We start from the raw sequence: 21,667 nt of genomic DNA on the forward strand, positions 1-21,667 counted from the left end.
TTAGTGAGCACGGGACCCACGTCTGGGCATACCCTTCCCACATAGGGTGAACAGCACAACACACAAGATGATGGACAGAATGTTGCACATGTTAGCATTGACCATATAGCACAGTGCTTTAAATTCTATGCGTTTGGCCCCCTTAAGCCAATGAAGTTCTTAAAGTAAATGGGACACTGAAGCATAACTGGGTAAATGAAAAAGCAGTCTAGCAGCAGCGTTCTTGACAATTTGCAGGCGCTGTACTTATTGGCGCCTAAATACAGCACATTGCCATAGTCCAGGCGGGAAATAACCAGTGCCTGAAAGCGATCCCCTGTGCGGCTAGAGGAATAAGCCACAGAATATTTTTCAGCCACTAAAGAACTGAGAAACAGGTGGCAGTCAACTTAGCTATCTACGGCATCATGGACATCTTATCATTAATAAGAAAGCCCAGGTTGTTTAGCTTACATACCGGAATGGGAGGGGTCCCTAGTAATCCTGGACAATGTTTGGCACCCCAAAGGGAGTAATTGTTACCTAGAACTAGGACCTGGGTATTATCGCTGTTGAGTTTAAGTGAGTTTTGATTCAACCAAGCTGCAGTCTTCGTCCTACCCAGATGAAGTAAAGATGGATAATTTGTCTTTGCCAAAGACAAGGAGAAGATAATCTGGGTATCGTCAGCATATGAAAAGAGGGTGAGTCCACAACTCTCTATCAGGTTCATCAAAGGGTGTATGATAGATGTTGAACAGCAAGGGACTAAGAATGGATCCCTGCGGGACTTCGGAAGTCAGAGCTTGTGTTTAGGACTTCACGTTGGTTGGAAAAACTTGAAACGTACGGTCCTTTAAGAAGGCGATAAGCTACCCAAGGGCTGAATCTGATATGCCCATTGATTCCAGTCTATGAACCAGCATAGAATGGGATACTGTGTGAAAAGCAGCGCTTAAATCCAATAGGATAGGTGCGGCAGGGGGGGTTTCTCGTTTTAGATTTCAGGGTTGGTCTGACCGCGAGGTGGTCAGACCAACATAGTCGAAATGGGGGGCCAGTCAGTAAGCTTTTGATATTAGGAAAAATGGGATCAAGGAGGTGCCCTGCCATGTGCGCGGTTGAGAAGTTGTGCAACGTCAGGTCAAAGATGTCCAAGTCATTGATGAATAATCTAGTGCAAATATTATCCAGGCCCTCAAGGTGAAGATTGAGGGCCGCAAGTAGAGTAAAGTTGGACGTACAAAAAGTGGTGGGGGGCCAAATGCTCAGGTAGGGAGGTACACCATTTTCCGGGGTATCCAGGTGGACTATAAATTAGCGCCCCAGAGAATGTGAATTTAGGCTTCAGAGTCAGTGAAAATGTCAGAGCTTCCCAATCAGGAATTAGAAGTTCATCCATTCTGCAAGTGTACTCCTTCTTAAAAATAACAGCAATTCCTCCACCCAGTTTGTTCTGCCTGTCAATTTTAACCAGGAAAAAGTTTACTGGCAGGACGGCAATAATATCTGGCGCTTAGCCTGCATGAAGCCAGGTCTCAGTGAGAAACAGAGCATCGGGTTTGTAGTCACAAAGAAAATTTAATACATATTGTTGTTTAGGAAGTAAACAGCAATTAAAAAAAAAATTAAAACATTTTGTCGGGGGCAATGAACAGGATTCCTTATATCATGACGCTCTTCAAGACCAACATTCTTTAAAGAATTGAGTTGGGCTATGTACACAATCCCTACATTGGGGGAACTTGAGCAGACAAAATTACAGCAGTTACAGGTCAACGGACCAGCTTCAGGGTCAACGACCTGACAGCAAATATTCGGCTGAGATCGGTATGATAGCAGAAACGCTGTCATATAAGGCTTACCCTTAGTCTCTGGTTTTGGCCTTAAAAGTATCCGGGTCCCTACCCCCGGCCAGACTTGGACGGGTACAGATGGGCTTGCCCTTGGTGCGCCAGCAGCGCGCCCGCTGCGCATAGAACCAGCCATTTGTATTTATGCGCCCACCCCTGCAAGAGGGTAGCCTTCTAACCGGACCGGAAGAGCAGTAAGAAGGGGATCGTTCTGCCTTCCCGCTCAAACAGCAGAAGCTGCATCCGATCGTGGAAGGCGTGGAGGGGCGGTTACCTAAAGGAACAAGGTAGTGGCAGTGAAAAAATAGAAGAAACAACAGAGGGCAGTTCAAAACTTAAAAAAACATGAAAAGCGTTTAAAAGGCAATTGTAAAGCTTGGACAGTTGGAGAAGCGTACCTGCTAATAGCCGCTGCACGTACGACCAGCCATTTGTATTTATGCGCCCACTCCTGAAAGTGTCTAGCCCGCTAACTGGGCCAGAAGAGCAGTACTTGGGGATTGTTCCACCATCCCTCTGCTCAAACGGTAGAAGCCACGTCAGTCCAAGGAAGGAGGGCGGTTACCTAAAGGAACGAGGTAGTGGCCTTGAAAAATAGAATTAACAACTCAGGGTAATTCGAGACATAAAAACATTAAAAGGCAAAGGTAGAGCTAGACAGTCGGAGCAGCATACCTGGTAATAGCTGCTGCAAATAGTTGTCCCTGAACTACTAAAAACCGTACAGATCAGTGCAACATTGAACAAAATATGATCCTGAATTACTATGTTATATGTTATGTGGGAAAGGTCCTCAGTTCCCCCCAAACTAATATACCAAACCAATAGTGGAGGGCGTCTCCCAAAACAAGCTGTCATTATGCGCTGCTCTGTGCTCACCAGGCACACAATATGAGTTCTTATAGAACACTCATGCTAATCATGTGTGATGCTTCATTATTGGTTCCTCACCAGGTGGGCTCAAGCTTGCAGTGGGAGGGAGCACTTTAATATGCTCTATGTTGTTAGTGGGATCTTAGCACAGGTTAAATATATCTTTAGGGGACCCTAACCCAATTCATGAATTAGAGGGGGCCTGTGATATGGTTAAAAACATAACATGACACACAGATGCATTTACTGAGCTAGTGTGTCTATTTAGGTCGACATGTTTGTTCTGCTTTTCAAGATGCACAGATTTCATCAGAACCTCTAAGACCCTTGTGTTCCTTATCTATTCTGAGCAGGAGAAACTGAATTATGTCTGTATTAAAATGTGGATAGTTTAAACAATTGAATCAACTGGGTCCACAGAATTTCGCTCAACAGTGTGTGTGAATTTAAAATAGTAATTCTGACGTCATCAATATACCTCTTCTACAACTTTAGATTATCTGTGAATGGGTTTGGTCTCAGAGGATTCTATTTTCCTCTAGATGGTGCACACAGAGGAGTGCCAAAGTGCCATATCTTGGATAAGCAATTGAGTTATGCATGTTTAAGCAAGTGATTGCCTAAGCCAATGACAAACACCTATATGAAGGCTACAAATTGTTATTTCTGACTTTTCCCTAGATACTGCCATCCGCGTGTACGTGATGACGTACCACACATTATGGATGGGGGACTTATATGTACACATTTTGCTTACTCTATCAGGGACATCAGTGACCGTATGGAGTTAACCAATTTGGAGCATGTGTGTAGGAAATCAGACGGTTTGGCATTGGGAAGATTGAGGTCACAATCTTGATGTGAGCTGTAACTGAGCTCTTAAAAGACCCACATTTTCTGACCCCTAAAACCTAAACTGATTTCTGTGAATAACTCTTGTCACACATTGGTTTGCTTGCTTCAAGCAGCAGGTCTTTGCTCAGATAAATGCATGTGGTATATGATCAACAACTAACCAAAAAAACAAACCAGTCATGGAAATAGGCTTCTAAAAGACATCTAAACAAAATTAATTCAAAAGATAATAGTTAAAGACATACAGCAAAACTGGAGGAAATCTGATGTAGGGGGCTAAACAGGTTCTGGGGATACTTTCAATACAGCTCTCTTCTGTCACAATTATAAGTTTGGTTCTGAAAATGAAAACCAGCAGGCAGTTGTTCATTCATTTTTCTCACTAGAGGAAATCAAAGCCTCTGCTGCTTTTTTAGGGGAGACAAAAACTGTTCAGGACTGTTTCCTCAATCTGTGGTTTCTAATTGCAGAGAGCTCATCACCACTCCATTTCAGGTCTACAGCAAAATGTCTGGCCCCAACAGCTTATTTCAATTTCTCTGAAGCAGGGACGGTTCTCTTTGTTTACAAGATGTTCAGCAGCAAGAGAATTGATTATTTGTAGCAGATTCACCGAATTTCGTATCTGCAGGCCTCAGGTATTTCTATTCCAAGACCTTTTCAGAGATACAAGCACGCGGGCAAGGTCTGCAAGCAGGAGTGAGCAAGAAGCCAGTGTCACAGGCACGCAGAACAGTCACAGTGATCTAAACTAAAGCGGGAGACCAGGGCCGGACTGGGAACTGAAAGCAGCCCTAGCAAATTTTGTCAGACCAGCCCCCATCCGGCACGTAGCTATCCAGCCCCCATCCGGCGCGTAGCAAGCGAGCGCAGCAAGCGAGCCCGACTATTACTAGGGGGGTTTGGAGGGGTTCTCCTCCCAAGAAATTTTTGGAAAACGACAGACCAAAATGGTGAATTTTACAGCACATTTTCATCACATATTCAAATTGGGTGGTCAAATTACAAGGGGAATAGTTGACAGGCACTCTAGAAAAGTAGGGAGTTTCCCTTTGCTCTTGAAGCCAGGGAAAGTGCGATCATACTAATAATAGGCTAGTATAAATTGAGACCGAAGTAGCTGTGGGATTGTGCCTTATCAAATGTTTTTGACAAGGGTATTGGGGAAAGTGGTGGCGAAATTCGGAAAGGCCACAGTGAACAGAGCCTGTATTCCAAATATCTACCAATTTGAACATTCAGGAGGAGAATCAGCGGACAACCTGGGCACAGTCACCTCTCCTAATAAACTATAGGTGGCAGGTAAAGCCACCATGAGAGGTGTTGTATAAGGCTACATCTGGCACCAAGAGAGCGACAGATTATACCACATTACCACCCACAAAATTCAAATATTACAGCTGAAACTTCAGTGTCAAGAGGGCGAAACAGAAAACCTTCACTGCTGGCTAGAACTTGCAAGAATCTCCCTGCGCCAAATCGCTAATGACTAGGCCCAGCAGTGTTAGAGATCCTCAACAAATAAGGTATATGAAAACAGGGACAAGACTGGCAAACTATTATACAGACTGGTCACAAGGCATCTGACCTTCAGATTTATCCCTGCGATCTGAGACTTTGCGGGCGACACCACTAGTCACTCCACCGAAATAGTAGCAGTCCTTTTCAACTACTACTGTAACCTTTTTGCATACCACCCAAGGCCATCCTGTGAACACCACCAACCCTTGCTCTCAATGATCCCACTCCCTGTACTCTCCATAGCATCTAGATTTGACCTAGATGCACCCCTCACTGTTGAAGACATAGAGCACACAGTCCTCTGGATGAACACAGTAAGACACCTGACCCAGTGGCTTCCTAATTGAGAATTACCATATATTCCGTGATATCCTCTCCCTTCATTTACTTGCCCTTTATTAAGAAGCATTTCTGACTGGAGCCTTACTGGTGGACCTGGCTTTTGGCCACAATTGCCGTCATCCCTAAGTCGCCACCATTGCGCGGCATGTCGCTCCATTTCCGTAATAAACACTGAGCTCAAAATCTTTGCAAAAAGGCTTAAATACAATCTGCCCGATCTTGTCCACCCGGATCAATGCAGCTTTATGCCTGGCCCTAGAATCTGCTACTGTATTCAGCGGTGCATATAGCGCTGGCCGGACTACAGAAATGTCAAGACCCGTGTGCCCTTCTTCTAGTTGACTTTGAGAAGGAGTTTCATTGAATAGACTGCAGCTTTTTGGGTGGGGTTCTCGAACGTATGGGCTTTGGCCCATGTTTTCGTAGGTATTCTAAACTACTCTATTTCCAACCCTTGAACGGGTGCAAATAAATGGTGTGTTGTTGGTCTCTTTTCCTATTCGTTGTGGTACCTGACAAGGATGCCCACTCTCCCCACTCCTTTTGGTGCAAGCCATCATCCCTGACCAGATTAGTAGGCTGTGATGCTCAAAATCACGACTGCCAATGGAAGGGTGGGGATGAGGACAGAATCGTGCTATACACAGATGGCGTCCAGACCCCACTGCCTTTCCCTCTTATAACTCTACAAGAAGGCCTCTCGCCTCAAAGTGAACAAAAGTAAATCCCTGCTGGTCCCCACTCAGGGGAACAGCAAGATCTTGAATGGCATTCCTCGATTCCTATTAGGTGCATTATCTTCCAATACCTGGGCCTCGCTACATCTTGGGGACCAGGCCTTATATGGAGCCTCAACCTTATTCCCCTCCGGGCAAAAACGAAAAGAATTCTCCAGCGAAGGGCACTCCAGCTGCTAAACATACTTGGCTGAGTAGTCCTTATTAAAATGATGATACTCCTGCGATTCCTATATGTACTCCAAAACTTCCCACTGATGATACCCAGCACATGGTTTAAAAAAAAACTAAAGTTTGGGATCCACTCCTTTCTCTGTGCAGGCCAACAGCCTCGCATTGGTATGGATAAATGTCGCCTCTCAGTGCACAATGGGGGTGATGGGTATGGCCGACATACAACTCTTTATCAACAATTTAGAGAGAACCCCATTTTATAAAGGCACAAGGGATAGGATTCAGCTAAACCAATACAAAAGATTTTCCCCTGGACTTGTTAAAATCCAGATTTTTGCTATGTGGATGCTTATCAACATAAGAAGAACAGAACTTCAAAGTAAAAAAATAACCAATAATTCTCCCAAAATACACATAAAATACTAGTGACATTTGTTAATATAGTTCATCATGCATTGGACCAAATACAGTATCAAAAATATGTGGTCCAAAAATAACTTAGAAAACAACTGTATACAATAAAAACACAAAAAAAGTTATTGTGTAGACGCAGTGTTTCAGTGGAACCTTGAGCTTTATCCCACATTCTTCAGGACAAATAAATGAATTAAAACTAGGAGAAAACATAAAATATATTTCGTCATAGAAACAGTTGTGAAACGGATTATCTATACTCATACGGTTGGACATACAATGTTGTTCTTACTAAAATTATTTTATACAAATTAGTGCGGTCCTGTCCAGTCCCCACTAGAAGCCCCATTCCCATCTAAGACAGCCATCCCCACCCCGTGTGTTCAAATACCAGCTCACACCATTCTAGCCCCATATCTATCGAGTATTATCACAGGGTTGCAACATGGCTGTGATTTTTTACCTGCCTGACCAGTACTTGAATACCCTGGTTGGCACACAAATAAAGGAAACTCACGTAAAGCTCCTCTCAATGCATACTTAAAACTCAAACACTCTGATGAGCGTTAATGGAGTTTTAGAATGGACTGGGATTGTTAAGGCTAATTCCAACGTGTGTTAATGGGGCTAGAATGGACCATATATAGTCAGGCTAGTGCTTCTCATGGCAGAAAGGTTGGTAATGTCTGTATTTAGCACTTTATATGGGCTTTGCTATTTCATTCTACTGGCGAGAAAGGGTCACTCAAAATGTCGGTTGTAGAATGCCTCTCATAGGTACACTGAAACCACGAAAATGTCACACATAAGCAACCTGAAAACTTGGCAGCTATGTGTCCATGTCCAGTATTTGTAAAGCGTGAACCATTACTCGAAGGTGTCAAGGCGCTGGGGGCCATTGGGAAGATTAAGCGACTGCTATTGCCCAGAGTCACATGGTGCGGGGCAGATCCCTACCGGAGCCGGGGATCGAACCGTGATCCCTAGCGTCCAGTCGCCGTGGCGGCTGCACCACACCTCCTGTAAATGTTAATGCGCACCTTTAATTTGCGACAGACAATAAATAGTCAAGTACATCATCACACAACTCTAACAAGTACCACACATCAGGAATTAGATAAATTGCATTTTGATGTTGGTGTCGGCATCACTGCATGAAAATGTATTGCCACGCATAGAGAGCACTCTGACATGCTTTGGGGCTAATGTGTTGCTCAGAAAAACAAAACTGGTGCACAGCGCTAAATCTATTCACACCGACTCGCTGTTATGGTGACGTGGATCGGCACAGTAGGATACATTATTTTACATTCCCCTCAAAAACAAACTGTGCTCCCTCTGCGGCCCCAGCCAGTGCCCCCTCTGACACGCACGTCTTGCTGCTTCCCATCTAGCACGGTCAGGCGGCTAAGTTGTGAGTTATGGAAGTTGGGGTCTTTTGCTGGCGTGGGCGGCATCTTGGCGAAAGGAACACAGGAGCAGATTTCCACCCCAAGAAACCTCTGACATGCATGGGGAGCCTGTAAACACTGGAAGCGGGTTGGCTGGCAGCAGAGGTGCTAAAATATTTAAATAATTTCTTTCAACAAGTCACATCACAATTTGAAATTGCGATGTGACTATCTCACGTAGGAATTATTCAAATAGTTAGTTTCCCTGCTGCCGGCTGAGGAGCTCTGGTCGAGGAGCTGCCTGTGACTCATATCTGTCCAAATTATATTCAGACACTTGGGTCATCCTTAAACTGCCATTTGCTGCTGCAGTCCGTGGCCCCCCTCCCCAGCCTAACCGAAGAGCTTCAGTCCCAACACTTCCCAGCTCATGAAAAAGCAAGCTGGGGGAGTACTCGTTCTCTTCCAGCCCTTATGCACTGGCAGCAATCATGTAATTCACACACTGCTTTTCCACCCTATAGTGACTCTGCCATTATGAAAGTCTTTTAACGTCCAACCGGACATTTACCTTGCTGGTTTTCGGGCCTCTGGTCTTGGAGCATTAGGTTTTATACCGCAATTGCCGTCTTGAAGACTGCTGTTGGTGACGTCACGGGACGGGGTGGCACTGGCACTATGGCAGACACAGGGGGGGCCGGGGGGGAACGGGTAAGCGGCGGCGCTACCCAGCCACTGCCATTAGCCACTGTAGGAATAAAATTATGCAGGGGCCGGAAATGGAATTCTGCGCGCTGCGCACAGGCACCTCCTCCTCCTCGCTCTGTTTGTTTAAGTTAGGTTGCACATACTTGCTGTAGTGCTACAGTGCACACACCGGTCAATCAGGCTTGCTGGCGGCGGCGCTACAGTACTATTCGGGGGCGGCAGGCCTGCATCGTAACTGATCGTAACTTGGAAGTCTGACTGAGAGTCATGATTGATGTGGCTTCTTCTAAGTGAGTGACGTGACGCTGCTGGGGGCCGATTTTCAGTCCGACCATCACAGGCTGTGACGGGCAGACTGAAAATCGGCCCCCAGCCACAAACCCGGCCCCCCCTTTTTGAAAACCGGCCCCCACCCCCTCCAGCCGACCGGGGGATTGCCCGGTGCCCGGCATTGCCAGTCCGGGCCTGCGGGAGACACATTTCTCCCAGGTGTCTGCCAGGTAGACAGGAAGGCCTTCAATGCAGCAGGGAGGCTCTTCTGTTTTATTAGGTTCCAGTCAGCTCTCTTCTGGGGGTGGGTCAACATGTCAGTGTAAAGGGTAACACCACTCTATGGTTGACAAGGCCCCAAAGCCAAAAAACTAGAATTCACAGACACCCCAGCTTTCTACAAATTACTCAGTTCCTGTTCTGTGTAATAAATAGGATAAATATTAATCACTGTGTTTTAACCAACTAATTCTGACATAAACTTGCTCACATGTTCCCTCGCCCTGAAAATATAAATAGAGATATGGATTGAATTCAGATCACTGGATGAACATTGGTTTATTGTAAAATTAAAGGGCCCGATTCACAGAACTAACTTAAGAGAAAATCCTAAACTTACTACCATTTTGGTATTCACAGAAGGCACTTACTCATTTCGATATTCACAGAAGGCACTTACTCATTTCGGTATTCACAGAAGTTAGGAGTCCTAACTTTAGGACTCCTAAATGCCTTCTGTGAATACCGAAAGTCTTAAAGTTAGGATTTTTCTCAGTTTAGGACAGTGGCGATACTAGGGGAGTGCGGGGGGTGCGGACCGCACCGGGTGACACCATCTCAAGGGTGACACCGTTACGCTGCAGCCTCACCTCACCTCTGCTCTGCTTTGCTTTATAATGAACCCAGGGCCTAATGAAACGTTGACACTTTTATGCTCTGTAATTCTGATGCTCACTTTACGTGATGTGCGTCGGGTTGCCAGAGAAACTTTTGTCTTCAGAATTTCTCTGATATTCTTAGACCGTGTGTGTGCGAATAAGGGTTTGTGTGTGAAAAGAGTTTTGAAATAGGCTTCTTGGTCCAAAACTTCCCATCTGCGTGAAATGTTTTTTTTCTAATTTGGCAGCCTGGTGAGAGAACTTCTACACGATAATGTCTCTCTTTTGCTTCTGGATCGTGATGTCGATAACAAATATTTGCTGTGTTCTAAGTTGGGCCGAATCCAGTATTTCCCGAGAATATCCTCGTTTTCTTTGCATTTTGGTCACTGAAAAATACGCAACTGAAAACATTGGTTGATTCGCTATATCATGTTTTGATAATATTGTACAATCTGATTTGATTCGTCAATCATGCACTGTTTTGTTGTCGCAAAGATTTAATTGTGAATATATTAAAACAATGTAATTACTAATCTGATTTACAGAGTCTTTGTTGAATTTATGTTTAAGTGATTAATTATTGTGTTGAAACCTTAGGGGCTATTTGCTGTGCACTTCGATAGAGCACGGAATTGTCTCCGTACCCATTTGAGTGACAATCTTTAGGAATCTGCATGCACCATCTCACCCCCTGCCTGCACGGTGCAGGCAGGGGGTGAGATGGTGCGGGCAGAGGTTGAGATGGTGCAGGCAGAGGGTGAGATGGTGCAGGCAGAGGGTGAGATGGTGCAGGCAGGGGGTGAGATGGTGCAGGCAGGGGGTGAGATGGTGCAGGCAGGGGGTGAGATGGTGCAGGCAGGGGGTGAGATGGTGCAGGCGGAGGGGGAGATGGTGCAGGCGGAGGGGGAGATGGCGGAAGGGCGATGGTGCAGGCAGGGGGTGAGATGGTGCAGGCAGAGGGAGAGATGGTGCAGGCAGAGGAAGAGATGGTGCAGGCGGAGGGGAGATGGTGCAGGCGGAGGGGAGATGGTGCGGACAGAGGGAGAGATGGTGCAGGCAGAGGGGATATGGTGCAGGCAGAGGGGAGATGGTGCAGGCAGAGGGAGAGATGGTGCAGGCGGAGGAAGAGATGGTGCAGGCGGAGGGGAGATGGTGCGGACAGAGGGAGTGATGGTGCAGGCAGAGGGAGAGATGGTGCAGGCAGAGGGAGAGATGGTGCAGGCGGAGGGAGAGATGGTGCAGGCGGAGGGGGAGATGCGGGAAGGGAGATGGTGCAGGCAGAGGGGAGATGGTGCAGGCAGAGGGAGAGATGGTGCAGGCAGAGGAAGAGATGGTGCAGGCGGAGGGGAGATGGTGCGGACAGAGGGAGAGATGGTTCAGGCAGAGGGGATATGGTGCAGGCAAGTTCAAGTTCAAGTTAAAAAATGTATATAGCGCACTACTCACCCATAGGGTCTCAAGGCGCTTGGGGAGGGGGATCATTATTTATCAAATATCCAAGTTTTAAGTTCTTTTCTGAAGGAGATGTGGTTCTGTGTAAGACGGAGGTGAGTGGGGAGAGAGTTCCAGGTCTTGGCTGCCAAGTAGGAGAAGGATCTACCTCCCATGGTGGATCTTTGGATACGCGGAACTGTGGCGAGGCCTTGACTGGAGGATCTTAGTTGGCGGGTGGGTGTGTAGAAGGATAGTCGAGTGTTGAGGCATTCGGGCCCTAGTTTGTAGAGGGCCTTGTGTGCATGGGTGAGGAGACGGAATGTTATTCTTTTGTTGACGGGAAGCCAGTGGAGGTCTTTCAGGTGGCCGGTAATGTGATCTTGGCGAGGGATGTCCAAAATGAGTCTCGCTGATGCGTTTTGGATGCGTTGGAGTTTTTTCTGTAATTTGGCTGTCATTCCGGCGTAGAGGGTGTTTCCGTAGTCTAGTCGACTCGTAACCAGTGCGTGGGTGACGGTCTTTCTTGTCTCGGTGGGGATCCAGTGGAAGATTTTTTTGAGCATACGGAGTACGTTGAAACAGGAGGATGAGACGACGTTGACTTGTTTGGTCATCGAGAGTGAGGAGTCTAGGATAAAGCCAAGGTTGCGTGCGTGGTCTATGGGTATGGGTGCTGAGCCCAGATCCGAGGGCCACCATGAGTCGTCCCAGGCAGAGGGGGATGATCCTAGGATGAGCACTTCCGTTTTGTCTGAGTTTAGTTTTAGGTGGCTGTGTTTTATCCATACGGCTACTTCTTTCATGCCTTCGTGAAGATTGGTTTTGGCGGTTTTGGGGTCTTTGGTGAGGGAAAGGATCAGCTGGGTGTCGTCAGCGTAGGAGATGATGTTAAGGTTGTGTTGACGTGCGATGGAAGCGAGTAGACTCATGTAAACATTGAAGAGGGTGGGACTGAGTGATGATCCTTGTGGTACACTGCAGATGACTTCGGTGGCCTCTGATTTGAAAGGGGGAAGTCGGACTCTCTGAGTTTTCCCAGCTAGGAACGAGATGATCCAGTCCAAGGCTTTTCCTCTTATGCCGATGTTGCTGAGGCGTTGTATGAGGGTGCTGTGACAGATAGTGTCGAAGGCGGCGGAGAGGTCGAGTAGAATGAGCGCCACTGTTTCTCCGTTGTCCAGTAGTGTTCGGATGTCGTCTGTTGCTGCGATGAGGGCGGTCTCGGTGCTGTGTTTGGCTAGAAATCCGGACTGTGAGGGATCGAGGGAGTTGTTGGATTCGAGGAAGGCGGCGAGTTGGCTATTAACGGCTTTCTCGATGACTTTGGCTGGGAATGGGGGGAGGGATATGGGTCGGTAGTTTTTAAGTTCAGAGGGGTCTGCTGTGGGTTTCTTCAGGAGGGCGCTGACTTCGGCATGTTTCCAGCTTTCTGGGAAGGTAGCAGAGTTGAAGGAGCAGTTGATGACATCACGGAGATGGGGTGCGATGATGGAGACTGCTTTGTTGAGGATGTGGTGGGGACAGGGGTCGGTTGGCGAGCCAGAGTGGATGGAATTCATTAGGCGGATAGTGTCTTCAGTGTTGATTGGGTTCCAGGCGCTGAGGTTGTTAGAGGGCGGTTTAGGTTCAGAGGGGGTGGAGAGGATTGTTTGTTGGAACTGTTTTCGAAGCTGTTATGTATGTCGGCGATTTTGTTGTAGAAGAAGGAGGATAACGAGTCGCAGATGTCTTGGGAGGGGGTGATGTCGTTTGAGGCTGCGGTGGGGTTGGTGAATTCTTTGACGATGTTGAATAGTTCCTTGCTGTTATGTGCGTTGTTGTCGAGTCGATTCTTGAATGCTGATTTCTTGGTGGATCGAATCAGCTGGTGGTGTTTGCGGGTGGCTGTCTTGAAGGTGGTCATGTTGTCAGTGGTTGGGTTTTTTCTCCATGTTTTCTCGAGAGTACGGCATAGCTTTTTGGATTTCTTAAGGTCATCGTTGAACCAGGGGGCCTTTTTGCTGTCTTGTTTGGTGTGAAGGTTTTTCAGGGGTGCTAATTCGTCAGCGCTGTGAGTGATCCATTGTTTGAATTTGATGGCAGCTTGGTTTGGGTCCGATGAGGGGACGGATGGGTTTTGGTTGAGCGATGAGAGGAGTTGGTCGGTGGTGATTTTGTTCCATTTTCTTCGGGGAATAGGTTGTGGGGGGTTGTGGGTCGAGGTGGTTTTGTAGCTGAAGTGAACGCAGCTGTGGTCCGTCCAATGGAGAGCTGTGGTGCGGTCGAAGGAGATGCGTTTGCTCGAGGTGAAGATTGGGTCGAGCGTGTAACCGGCTACATGGGTGGGGGTGTCAACAAGTTGTTTGAGGCCGAGATTGGCCAGGTTGTCAAGAAGGGTGGTGGTGTTGTTGTCGTTTTTCTTTTCCAGGTGGAAGTTGAGGTCTCCTAGTAGAATGTAGTTCTCGGAGGCGAGGGCATGTGGACTGATGAAGTCAGTGATGTCTTCGCTGAATTGTTTACGGGTTCCTGGAGGTCTGTAGATGAGGGAGCCTCTGAGTGTGGTCCTAGGGTCGGTGTGGATCTGGAAGTGAAGGTGTTCGGTGTTTGCAAGGTTATCATCGGAGCTGGTCGTGATTTTGATGGAGTTCTTATGGACTATGGCGATTCCTCCTCCTGTTTGGACGGTGCGGTCTTTTCGGATGATCTTGTAATTGTTCGGGATGGCTATGGCGATGTCGGGTGTTGATGATGCGTTCATCCATGTTTCAGTAAGGAAGGCGACGTCCGGTGATGTAGTGTCGAGTAGATCCCAGAGTTCGGTGGCATGTCTGTGGATCGAGCGGGTGTTAAGCAGGATGCACTTCAGGTGGTTAGAGTCGGAGTTGTGTTTGGGGTTGGTGGATGTGGTATGGGTCTTGATGCTGGTAAATTTGCAGGAGCGGCAGGCGAAGGGACCGTGGGTACGTCCTGGGACAGCTTCGTAGCATTGGTTTGTGCGTCCGGTGTTAAGGGCTAGGAGGGTGGCGGCGTCATACGTTAAGCGGGATGAGTGAGGTTTGCGGGGGCCAAGGGGTCTGGCGCTGGGCGCGGTCCAGGCGTGGACGGGCGTAGACGGGCTTACCTTTGGCGCACCTTCGGCGCGCATGGGGCGCGTCCGCTGCGCGTGAACGCTGCGCGCAGAGGTATTGGTCATAAGTGGATAGTGGAGGGGGAGGGGCGAGGGATGGTCAGCTGGGAGGCGGGAGCTGGGCGGAGATCTGGGCAGGCACAGAGGGAAGGCACAGAGATCAACAACAACAAGCATAAAATGGCCTCAGCCAGAATCGAAAGCACAAATGGGGCAACGAGGTAAATAGCGCTACTCTGATGGCAGTGGCACCGGTAAAATCAGGCAGCAATTAGATAGTCAGGCAGCACAGCAATTTAAACAATGTAAGTTACAGCGTAGATAGGCAAAACACAAGCGCTACGATAATGCAATGCTCGGCAGCCTCTCAGGCAATCTAGCGCTACTGGTAACTTGCGGTTTCGAGGCAGAGCGAGGTGAAGAGGCAATAAGCTGGTTGGGTGGTGGGCAGAGCGGGAGGCAGCGTCTGGAGCGACCGTGTCTGTGTAGAGCAGGACGGTCACAGGCAGAGGGGAGATGGTGCAGGCAGAGGGAGAGATGGTGCAGGCGGAGGAAGAGATGGAAGAGATGGTGCAGGCGGAGGGGAGATGGTGCGGACAGAGGGAGAGATGGTGCAGGCAGAGGGAGAGATGGTGCAGGCAGAGGGAGAGATGCTGCAGGAGGAGGGAGAGAGGGTGCAGGCGGAGGGGGAGATGCGGGAAGGGAGATGGTGCAGGGAAAGGGGGAGATAGTGCAGGCAGAGGGAGAGATGGTGCAGGCAGAGGAAGAGATAGTGCAGGCGGAGAGGAGATAGTGCGGACTGAGGAAGAGATGGTGCAGGCAGAGGGGATATGGTGCAGGCAGAGGTTGAGATGGTCCATGCGGTAAGTCGTGAGGGGATGACACCATGAGTTACCCGCACATGGTGACACCAACCCTAGTGACGCCACTGGTTTAGGAGATCTAAAGTTAGGAGTCCTTACTTCTATGAATACCAAAATGAGTAGGTGTCTTCTGTGAATACCAAAATGAGTAAGTGCCTTCTGTAAATACCAAAATGGTAGTAAGTTTAGGATTTTGTCTTAAGTTAGTTCTGTGAATCGGGCCCAAAGACTTTGCTACAAGCCCGTGCGTCTGATTGGCGCGTGAGGATGTGCCATATATATAGTGAATCATACATACTAAACCTCTTTCTGTCTGCAGTTTTTTAAGCTGTTCTCATTTTTTTTCATGACAACAGGCTTTCAACTCCGCAAGGTCCAGGAGCAGCGGGAACAGGAGGCTAAGAAGGAGCCGGTGGGCAATGACGTGGCGACCATCCTCTCGCGCCGGATTGCTGTGGAGTACAGTGAATCCGACGACGATTCAGAACTGGATGAAAACGAGTGGTCTGACTAGTCTGACCGGAGAGCATATGCCTTTTCAGTCTTTACTGTGTTCCTTTGCCCCCATGTGCCACTCGTTATGCGGCAAGTGTGTGTGGCTTGGCATTGAGGAGGTAAACACTGCCCCCTGCTGGTGACATGGCCTGTTACAAGGCTATTCTCGGGGCTTTGCATTTATGTTGCTGTATTGTTGTATCACCAAAGGCAGTGGCATTCTCATCGGATTGGGCTGCATGCTTAAATGGACATCCCATGCAAGTGTTTTTAAAGAAAAAGCCAAATGTTGCAGCGCTTCTGGCCTGTTCACTGCTCGGTTCCAGCGGAAGTATATTTTAGTCCCCTGCATATGTTGCAAGCACAAGATGGCGGCATGCTTCTTTTGCATTTGGCACTTCCTGATTCATGTAGAACACCTCCATTGTCAGTGTGGAGCACGTGCCAAGCACAGCCACGGGCTGTCTGGGACTCAATCCTGAACCGTGCCCACTAATGCCTGCTCAGAAGTTAGACAAAAGTGTCACATTGATGTTTGCAGATGTAAAGTATCAGAATTTCGAAATTTGTGTCAGCCTTTAATGTAAAAAGCTCATCCTGCGAAGTGGGAGAAAAGTGCTGAAGAAGAATCTCGTGGGCTGGAATAAAAAGAAAATAATTGTTAAATTTAGTTAGCACCAGCCAATCTGGTTAATGAAGTTCAGATTTCTTTTTAAGAGCAGACATTTCTATTACTCGAAGGGCTTGGAAATAATCTTTCCTCAAATTCACGTAGGCACTCGGACTTTCAAAAGATTTAGGTCTGGTAATCTGGTACTCCGTTCCCCCTCTATCTGTATCATCACTGCATCCGATATAGGATACAATATATAGGTACCAAGGCTTAGACTCATGACGTCAGCTGCTGCCTATATAAGCACACCCTTAGATGGGGAGAGAGTAAAACAGAGCTGAGGACAGTAGGTTGATTGACAAGGGAGTGAAACAACAGCACCCTTGCAGTGCCCATTAAAGCTCTAATCCACATTTAATTAACAAAATGCTAATGATGTAATGAGAAACCTTTCCATTGAAACATGGACGTTAATTCACCAATATGCCTGGGGTAGCGGAAGTGACATCACATGCCATTTACTATCACTCACATGCTTACAAATATACACACATTCACTCATACACACTCTCTCTCACATAAACACACTCTCACCCGCAAGCATGCGTACAACAGACATTTAAAAGCATTTTTTACTTACCTCAGCTGCTGATAGGGTCATTTTCCAACTAATTGTATTGTTGTAAAAAACATGACTGAAAACAAGGAAAGTGGATCTCTAACCGTCGTCCATGAGGGCGAGCTGCCCTGTGTTCCTGGCACTGATTTTGCCTGAGGCCAGGGGTCGCAAAGGCAGTATCAGGAGTTGCAAGGGGCAAGCCAGGTGTCGCAGCTGCGACCACTGTCTACACCCTAAATGACGTCCATGCATTTAAATTCAGAGTAAAAACTATTTATCAGTGTAAAATATATGGGGACCTGCTTCAATATGCAGATACATACATTTTCTAACTTTAATCAAAGAGTATATTTGAATGCACATTAGTATGCCCACAGTAAGCATGGCAGCAAAAATGCACACATATATTGCTCCCCAATTAAAAACACATATTTCTCCTTTTAGATTTCTGGAACAGGTTTTAATGGGAAGAATATGAGAACAAAAAAACAAGGGCTTCATATCAGTGAAAGTTGCACATCAAATTTGTATTTCATGCGTCATGCTGATTTGAAGTGCTGTGTCTGCTTTCTTTAGTGATGAATTCAGGTCCTTGCTTGGCATTTTGTGCCAAGTCACATCTCTGATTGATTTTCTGGAATTCCCTTTTTCACACCACCGAAACCTGAAGATGCCTGTCAAACGCAAAATGAATGGAAACACCAGCCTAGCTGAGTGTTACCATACTTGACTCATATACCCTTCTTAGACTCAAATACCAACAGGTTTTATACATTCCCTGTTCCACAATCAATCCTAGTACTTTTCCAAAGGAAAACCACATGATTACTTCCTGTGTGTAGGTAGCTATGTCCGCACTAGACCACTAGTGTCAATACATGAATGCATTAATAATGAATACATAAATGTGTCATATTGATAGACAGGGGTTTCTGAAGCAAACTGATCACAACCATAATCTTACAGTTGGCACCTGTTTCGATTTTAATGCTAAGAGCAGGGCTCATCGGTAAAGTCCAGAGGAATCCATCTGGTCTATTGAGCACTGTTTTGCTTGAGTCCAGCTGTGTATTTGTTCAAGTGAGAAAACCTACCTGCCCCATTGGGGCATGTATTCTTCCTATCTGGATGGAATCGAAGGTTGCCTCCATATGGCATATTCACAGTGAGCGAGTTCCCTTTTGTGATGTCTTCACGAAACATTGGTGGCACCACAGCAAAGGATGACACTGTTTGACCAATTCCAATTCCATATCCAAGATCCCAGATTCCCTCAAGCCTTAAGGGATGTCTGAGATCCAGGGGAATTGCCAGGGGGTAGCTCTGGGGGTAAGGGGCGTTTAGGGTGCGACACACTCCTAATAAATGCATTCTGGGTTGTGTAGTTAGGTCCAGAGGCCTCCGGTTGGGCTAGCAGTGTCTGTGGTCGAGTTTCCACTGGGATTAGCAGCCTTCATAGCACAGACCCATGTCTACATGAAAATTTGCATAGCGTGTATACACTCACCCCACTCTCCTTTTCTATTTCACACAAAACAAGCCAAAAATAAACAAAGAACTTGATGGCTCTTATGTGGTGCAGAGAAGCCTTTTAAATGTAATACTATTGCTATCCATTTTGCCATTTCAATGGCAGTGGTGGTTGGGAAATCTCCGTTCCACCCCCGAAATCTAACTGACTACGCTACTACCCTGGGAATCGTGGCTTGTATAGGGGAGAAATTTAACCAACATAAGACAATCAATCAATCACATGTTTGTAAAGCGCGACTACTCACCCGTAAGGGTCTCAAGGCGCTGGGGAGGTGCAGGTTCCAGTCCATCAAGGAGGGGGTCTGTCGAAAAGCCAAGCTTTGAGGTTTCTCGTGAAGATGGGGAGTGAAGACAGCCTGTGTTGCCACAAAATGATTAGTGTAGACTTCTGGAAGCCACATCTAAACAGACAAATGTGTTCTATAGACACACCATAGAGGGCCATCAAGACTGTGCCATGCTTACAAAAGAGAAGTTCTGGAATAAAATGCAAGAGTCTCTCATGACACACCGACCAGAGACTTCTTCCAACATGATTCAACAAGAAGGCTTAAAACAGATAACACTTGGAGGCAGGTACCTGAGAGCACAGAGACCCGAACTCTGGAACAAGGTAAATGTTGTTCTGAGGGCAGAACGTAAACAACTCGATTTACTCAACCCAGCTACTACTAATTATGCTGGTCCCTCACTCTTAAAGTATTGCAAGGTGACACAATCTGTAAAACAATGTATACAGTCTAAAGAGAGGAGAGAGGGGCAATAGGTTTGGAAGAATGTTAGAAATAGCACAAGAATATGAAAGGGAATGCAATAAGTGGAGCTTGCATAGCGCAACTAAGATGTGGTTGAAGTGAAAGGGAATAAGTGGTGACAAGGCAGGACCTATTTAGGGGTGGCCCAGGAGGACCATAAGCGAGGTCCTTCTATACACTGACTGACGCTGCCTTCCGGCTGAGGAGTTGGGGTCAGTATGTATCAGCTGTATTAAAAGCACCAGGATAATGGCAGTGTAACATCAATGAAAGAGGTGGGGAGTAGGAACAACTTGGAGCTTTGCAACAGGCAGAGAACTGGGCAAAGCACATGGGCCTGGCAACCCTCGTCCGTCAACAACATCGATGTATCTGTGATCCTGTGCTGCGACTGCTGCAGTGGTTGAAATGGTGTCTGTGCATTTCGCAAAGGATTGTGAAGCTTTTGTTTGTGTGGATATCACAAAAATAAACCAACTTGACTGAAAGTGTACTCTGCTAGTGTTGGCATCAATTATTTGTGGTAAGTGTTGCCGGTGTGGAGAGGTTTGTGGGAAGGGGTGTGCACCAAACATGAACATTCACATTATGAGCTCCCTTACCCTAACCCTGGCCAGGGTGCAACACTATGACATGATCAAGGAAAGCGCACAGCTACTGGATATGGAGTTTGAGAAATGCTTGTTCACATCCAAGCACAGCCCATGGACCCAACAGGCAGTACTTGGTGGTGCTGTTTCTGGTTATCTCTCAGCCATCACAGATACCTCTGGCTGGCTGCCTCCTGCAGGTATGCTGCATTTTGAACTACTGTTCTGTGTCCATCAGACATGCTACTTCGTGTAAACCTGACTTTGTATCAACTCCTGATTGCCAGTAGTAGTGCATGGCTGTACGCTTCTGGGGGTTGTAGTTAAAAGGATTGCATCACTGGTGTGTTGAGGTCACCAGTCGCTAATGTAGAGGTTTTTGGGAATTTCATAGCTGTGCACCAAGTTCTCTCAAGATGTTGTTTTATATGGATAGCAAAACACACAAGGTGATGGACGGAATATTGCACACTGGCAAAACATTCACTCCCAGTCACAGATCTGGGTTTAATCCATCGTTATTTTGCTCACCACGCCAGCCCAGTTCAGACATGACCATATGCAAATCAGTCTTGACCCTGTGCCTCATGGGAACTGTCCAGCCCGAACTGCCAAGCCATGCCTTCACTGGACTGGAATCAAGCGTCCTAGGACTGGTTTCTGGCTATCAGCCGTCATAAGCCAGGATAGCTTGACTCCATTGGCGTAGTGAGCACGGGAGACACGTCTGGGCATACCCTTCCTACATAGGGCGAACATAGTCACTAGTTTGTATCATGACAATAAACATAGCCACCAGCTTGCACTTATATGTTATGTTCTGTGAACAACATATCTGTATGTAGTTGAAACTTGAACAGAAGCAGACTCACATTCCAGGTCCTGTGTGTCAGTCGACTCTGGGGAATATGTACCTTCAGGGCTGCCCCTATCATCTGGGTCCAGAAAACCTCATATACAGCAAGAAGCTTATTATGTGTTGCTTGATAAAATATCTAGTGACTCTGATCACTCCCGCCCCTTCGATTCCCACAGTAATCCCTAATTTTCCCCGAGTACTTCCCCAGGAATTGCGACTGCTTTCAGGTAGTGTATCCAGGTGAAACATATCATGTTTGCAGATTTGCCATGAACCACTCAGTGCTCCATCAGTAATAAAGGAAAAGAAGTAAATGGCTCAAACTGCTTGCAAGACATGGGTATTCAGAGATTATTTACACTACCCAGCAATCTGAAGTAGCTGAGTGGCCATAAACTCATTCACATGGGAAAAACATATCTATAGGGTCATTTAGACCCAGGTGGGCAGCCTTCAGGCAGAAAGGTCAGTCAAGGCTATTTCTTTGGCAGCCTGGCAGCGGACGATCTACCTCAGCTAGAGAACAGCACCAGGTTCGTAGCGAGAATGTCACACCCACTGGGCTGCCGGGTAATGGCAACTGGTTCTGCATTTTCTTGTTATAAAAACAAACTCCCCTAGTGAGGGAAAATTGTACTTTTTTCCTGCTCTCAGCTGCAATGACTCAAAAGGCGGACCGCAGGTAGGTAAAATCAATGTCGGAATGCTCACCTAAATAGCGTGGACTTTGTGAGATGATGTAGCCAGTGGCTCTCATTGGACCCTGGAGGAGCCCTGGCTGGAGAGAGACCTGGAGCCTAGA

The 21,667-nt window shown here is 47.0% G+C and overlaps 1 protein-coding gene across 2 annotated transcripts in view; it reads left to right on the forward strand.

Annotated features, from left to right (window-relative positions):
• Window positions 1–18,546, forward strand: part of LOC144829578 (actin-binding protein WASF3-like) — a 233,953-nt gene extending 215,407 nt beyond the window's left edge. For both annotated transcript variants that reach the window (XM_078688839.1, XM_078688840.1), the window contains exon 8: window positions 15,758–18,546. In XM_078688839.1, coding sequence (XP_078544965.1) covers window positions 15,758–15,915 — 158 coding nt within the window. In that variant the 3' untranslated portion in view covers window positions 15,916–18,546. The remainder of the gene's footprint in view (window positions 1–15,757) is intronic.
• Window positions 18,547–21,667: the final 3,121 nt, after the last annotated feature.

This window comes from Lissotriton helveticus, chromosome 4_1, assembly GCF_964261635.1.
Source record: "Lissotriton helveticus chromosome 4_1, aLisHel1.1, whole genome shotgun sequence".
Classification (NCBI taxonomy): Eukaryota; Metazoa; Chordata; class Amphibia; order Caudata; family Salamandridae; genus Lissotriton; species Lissotriton helveticus.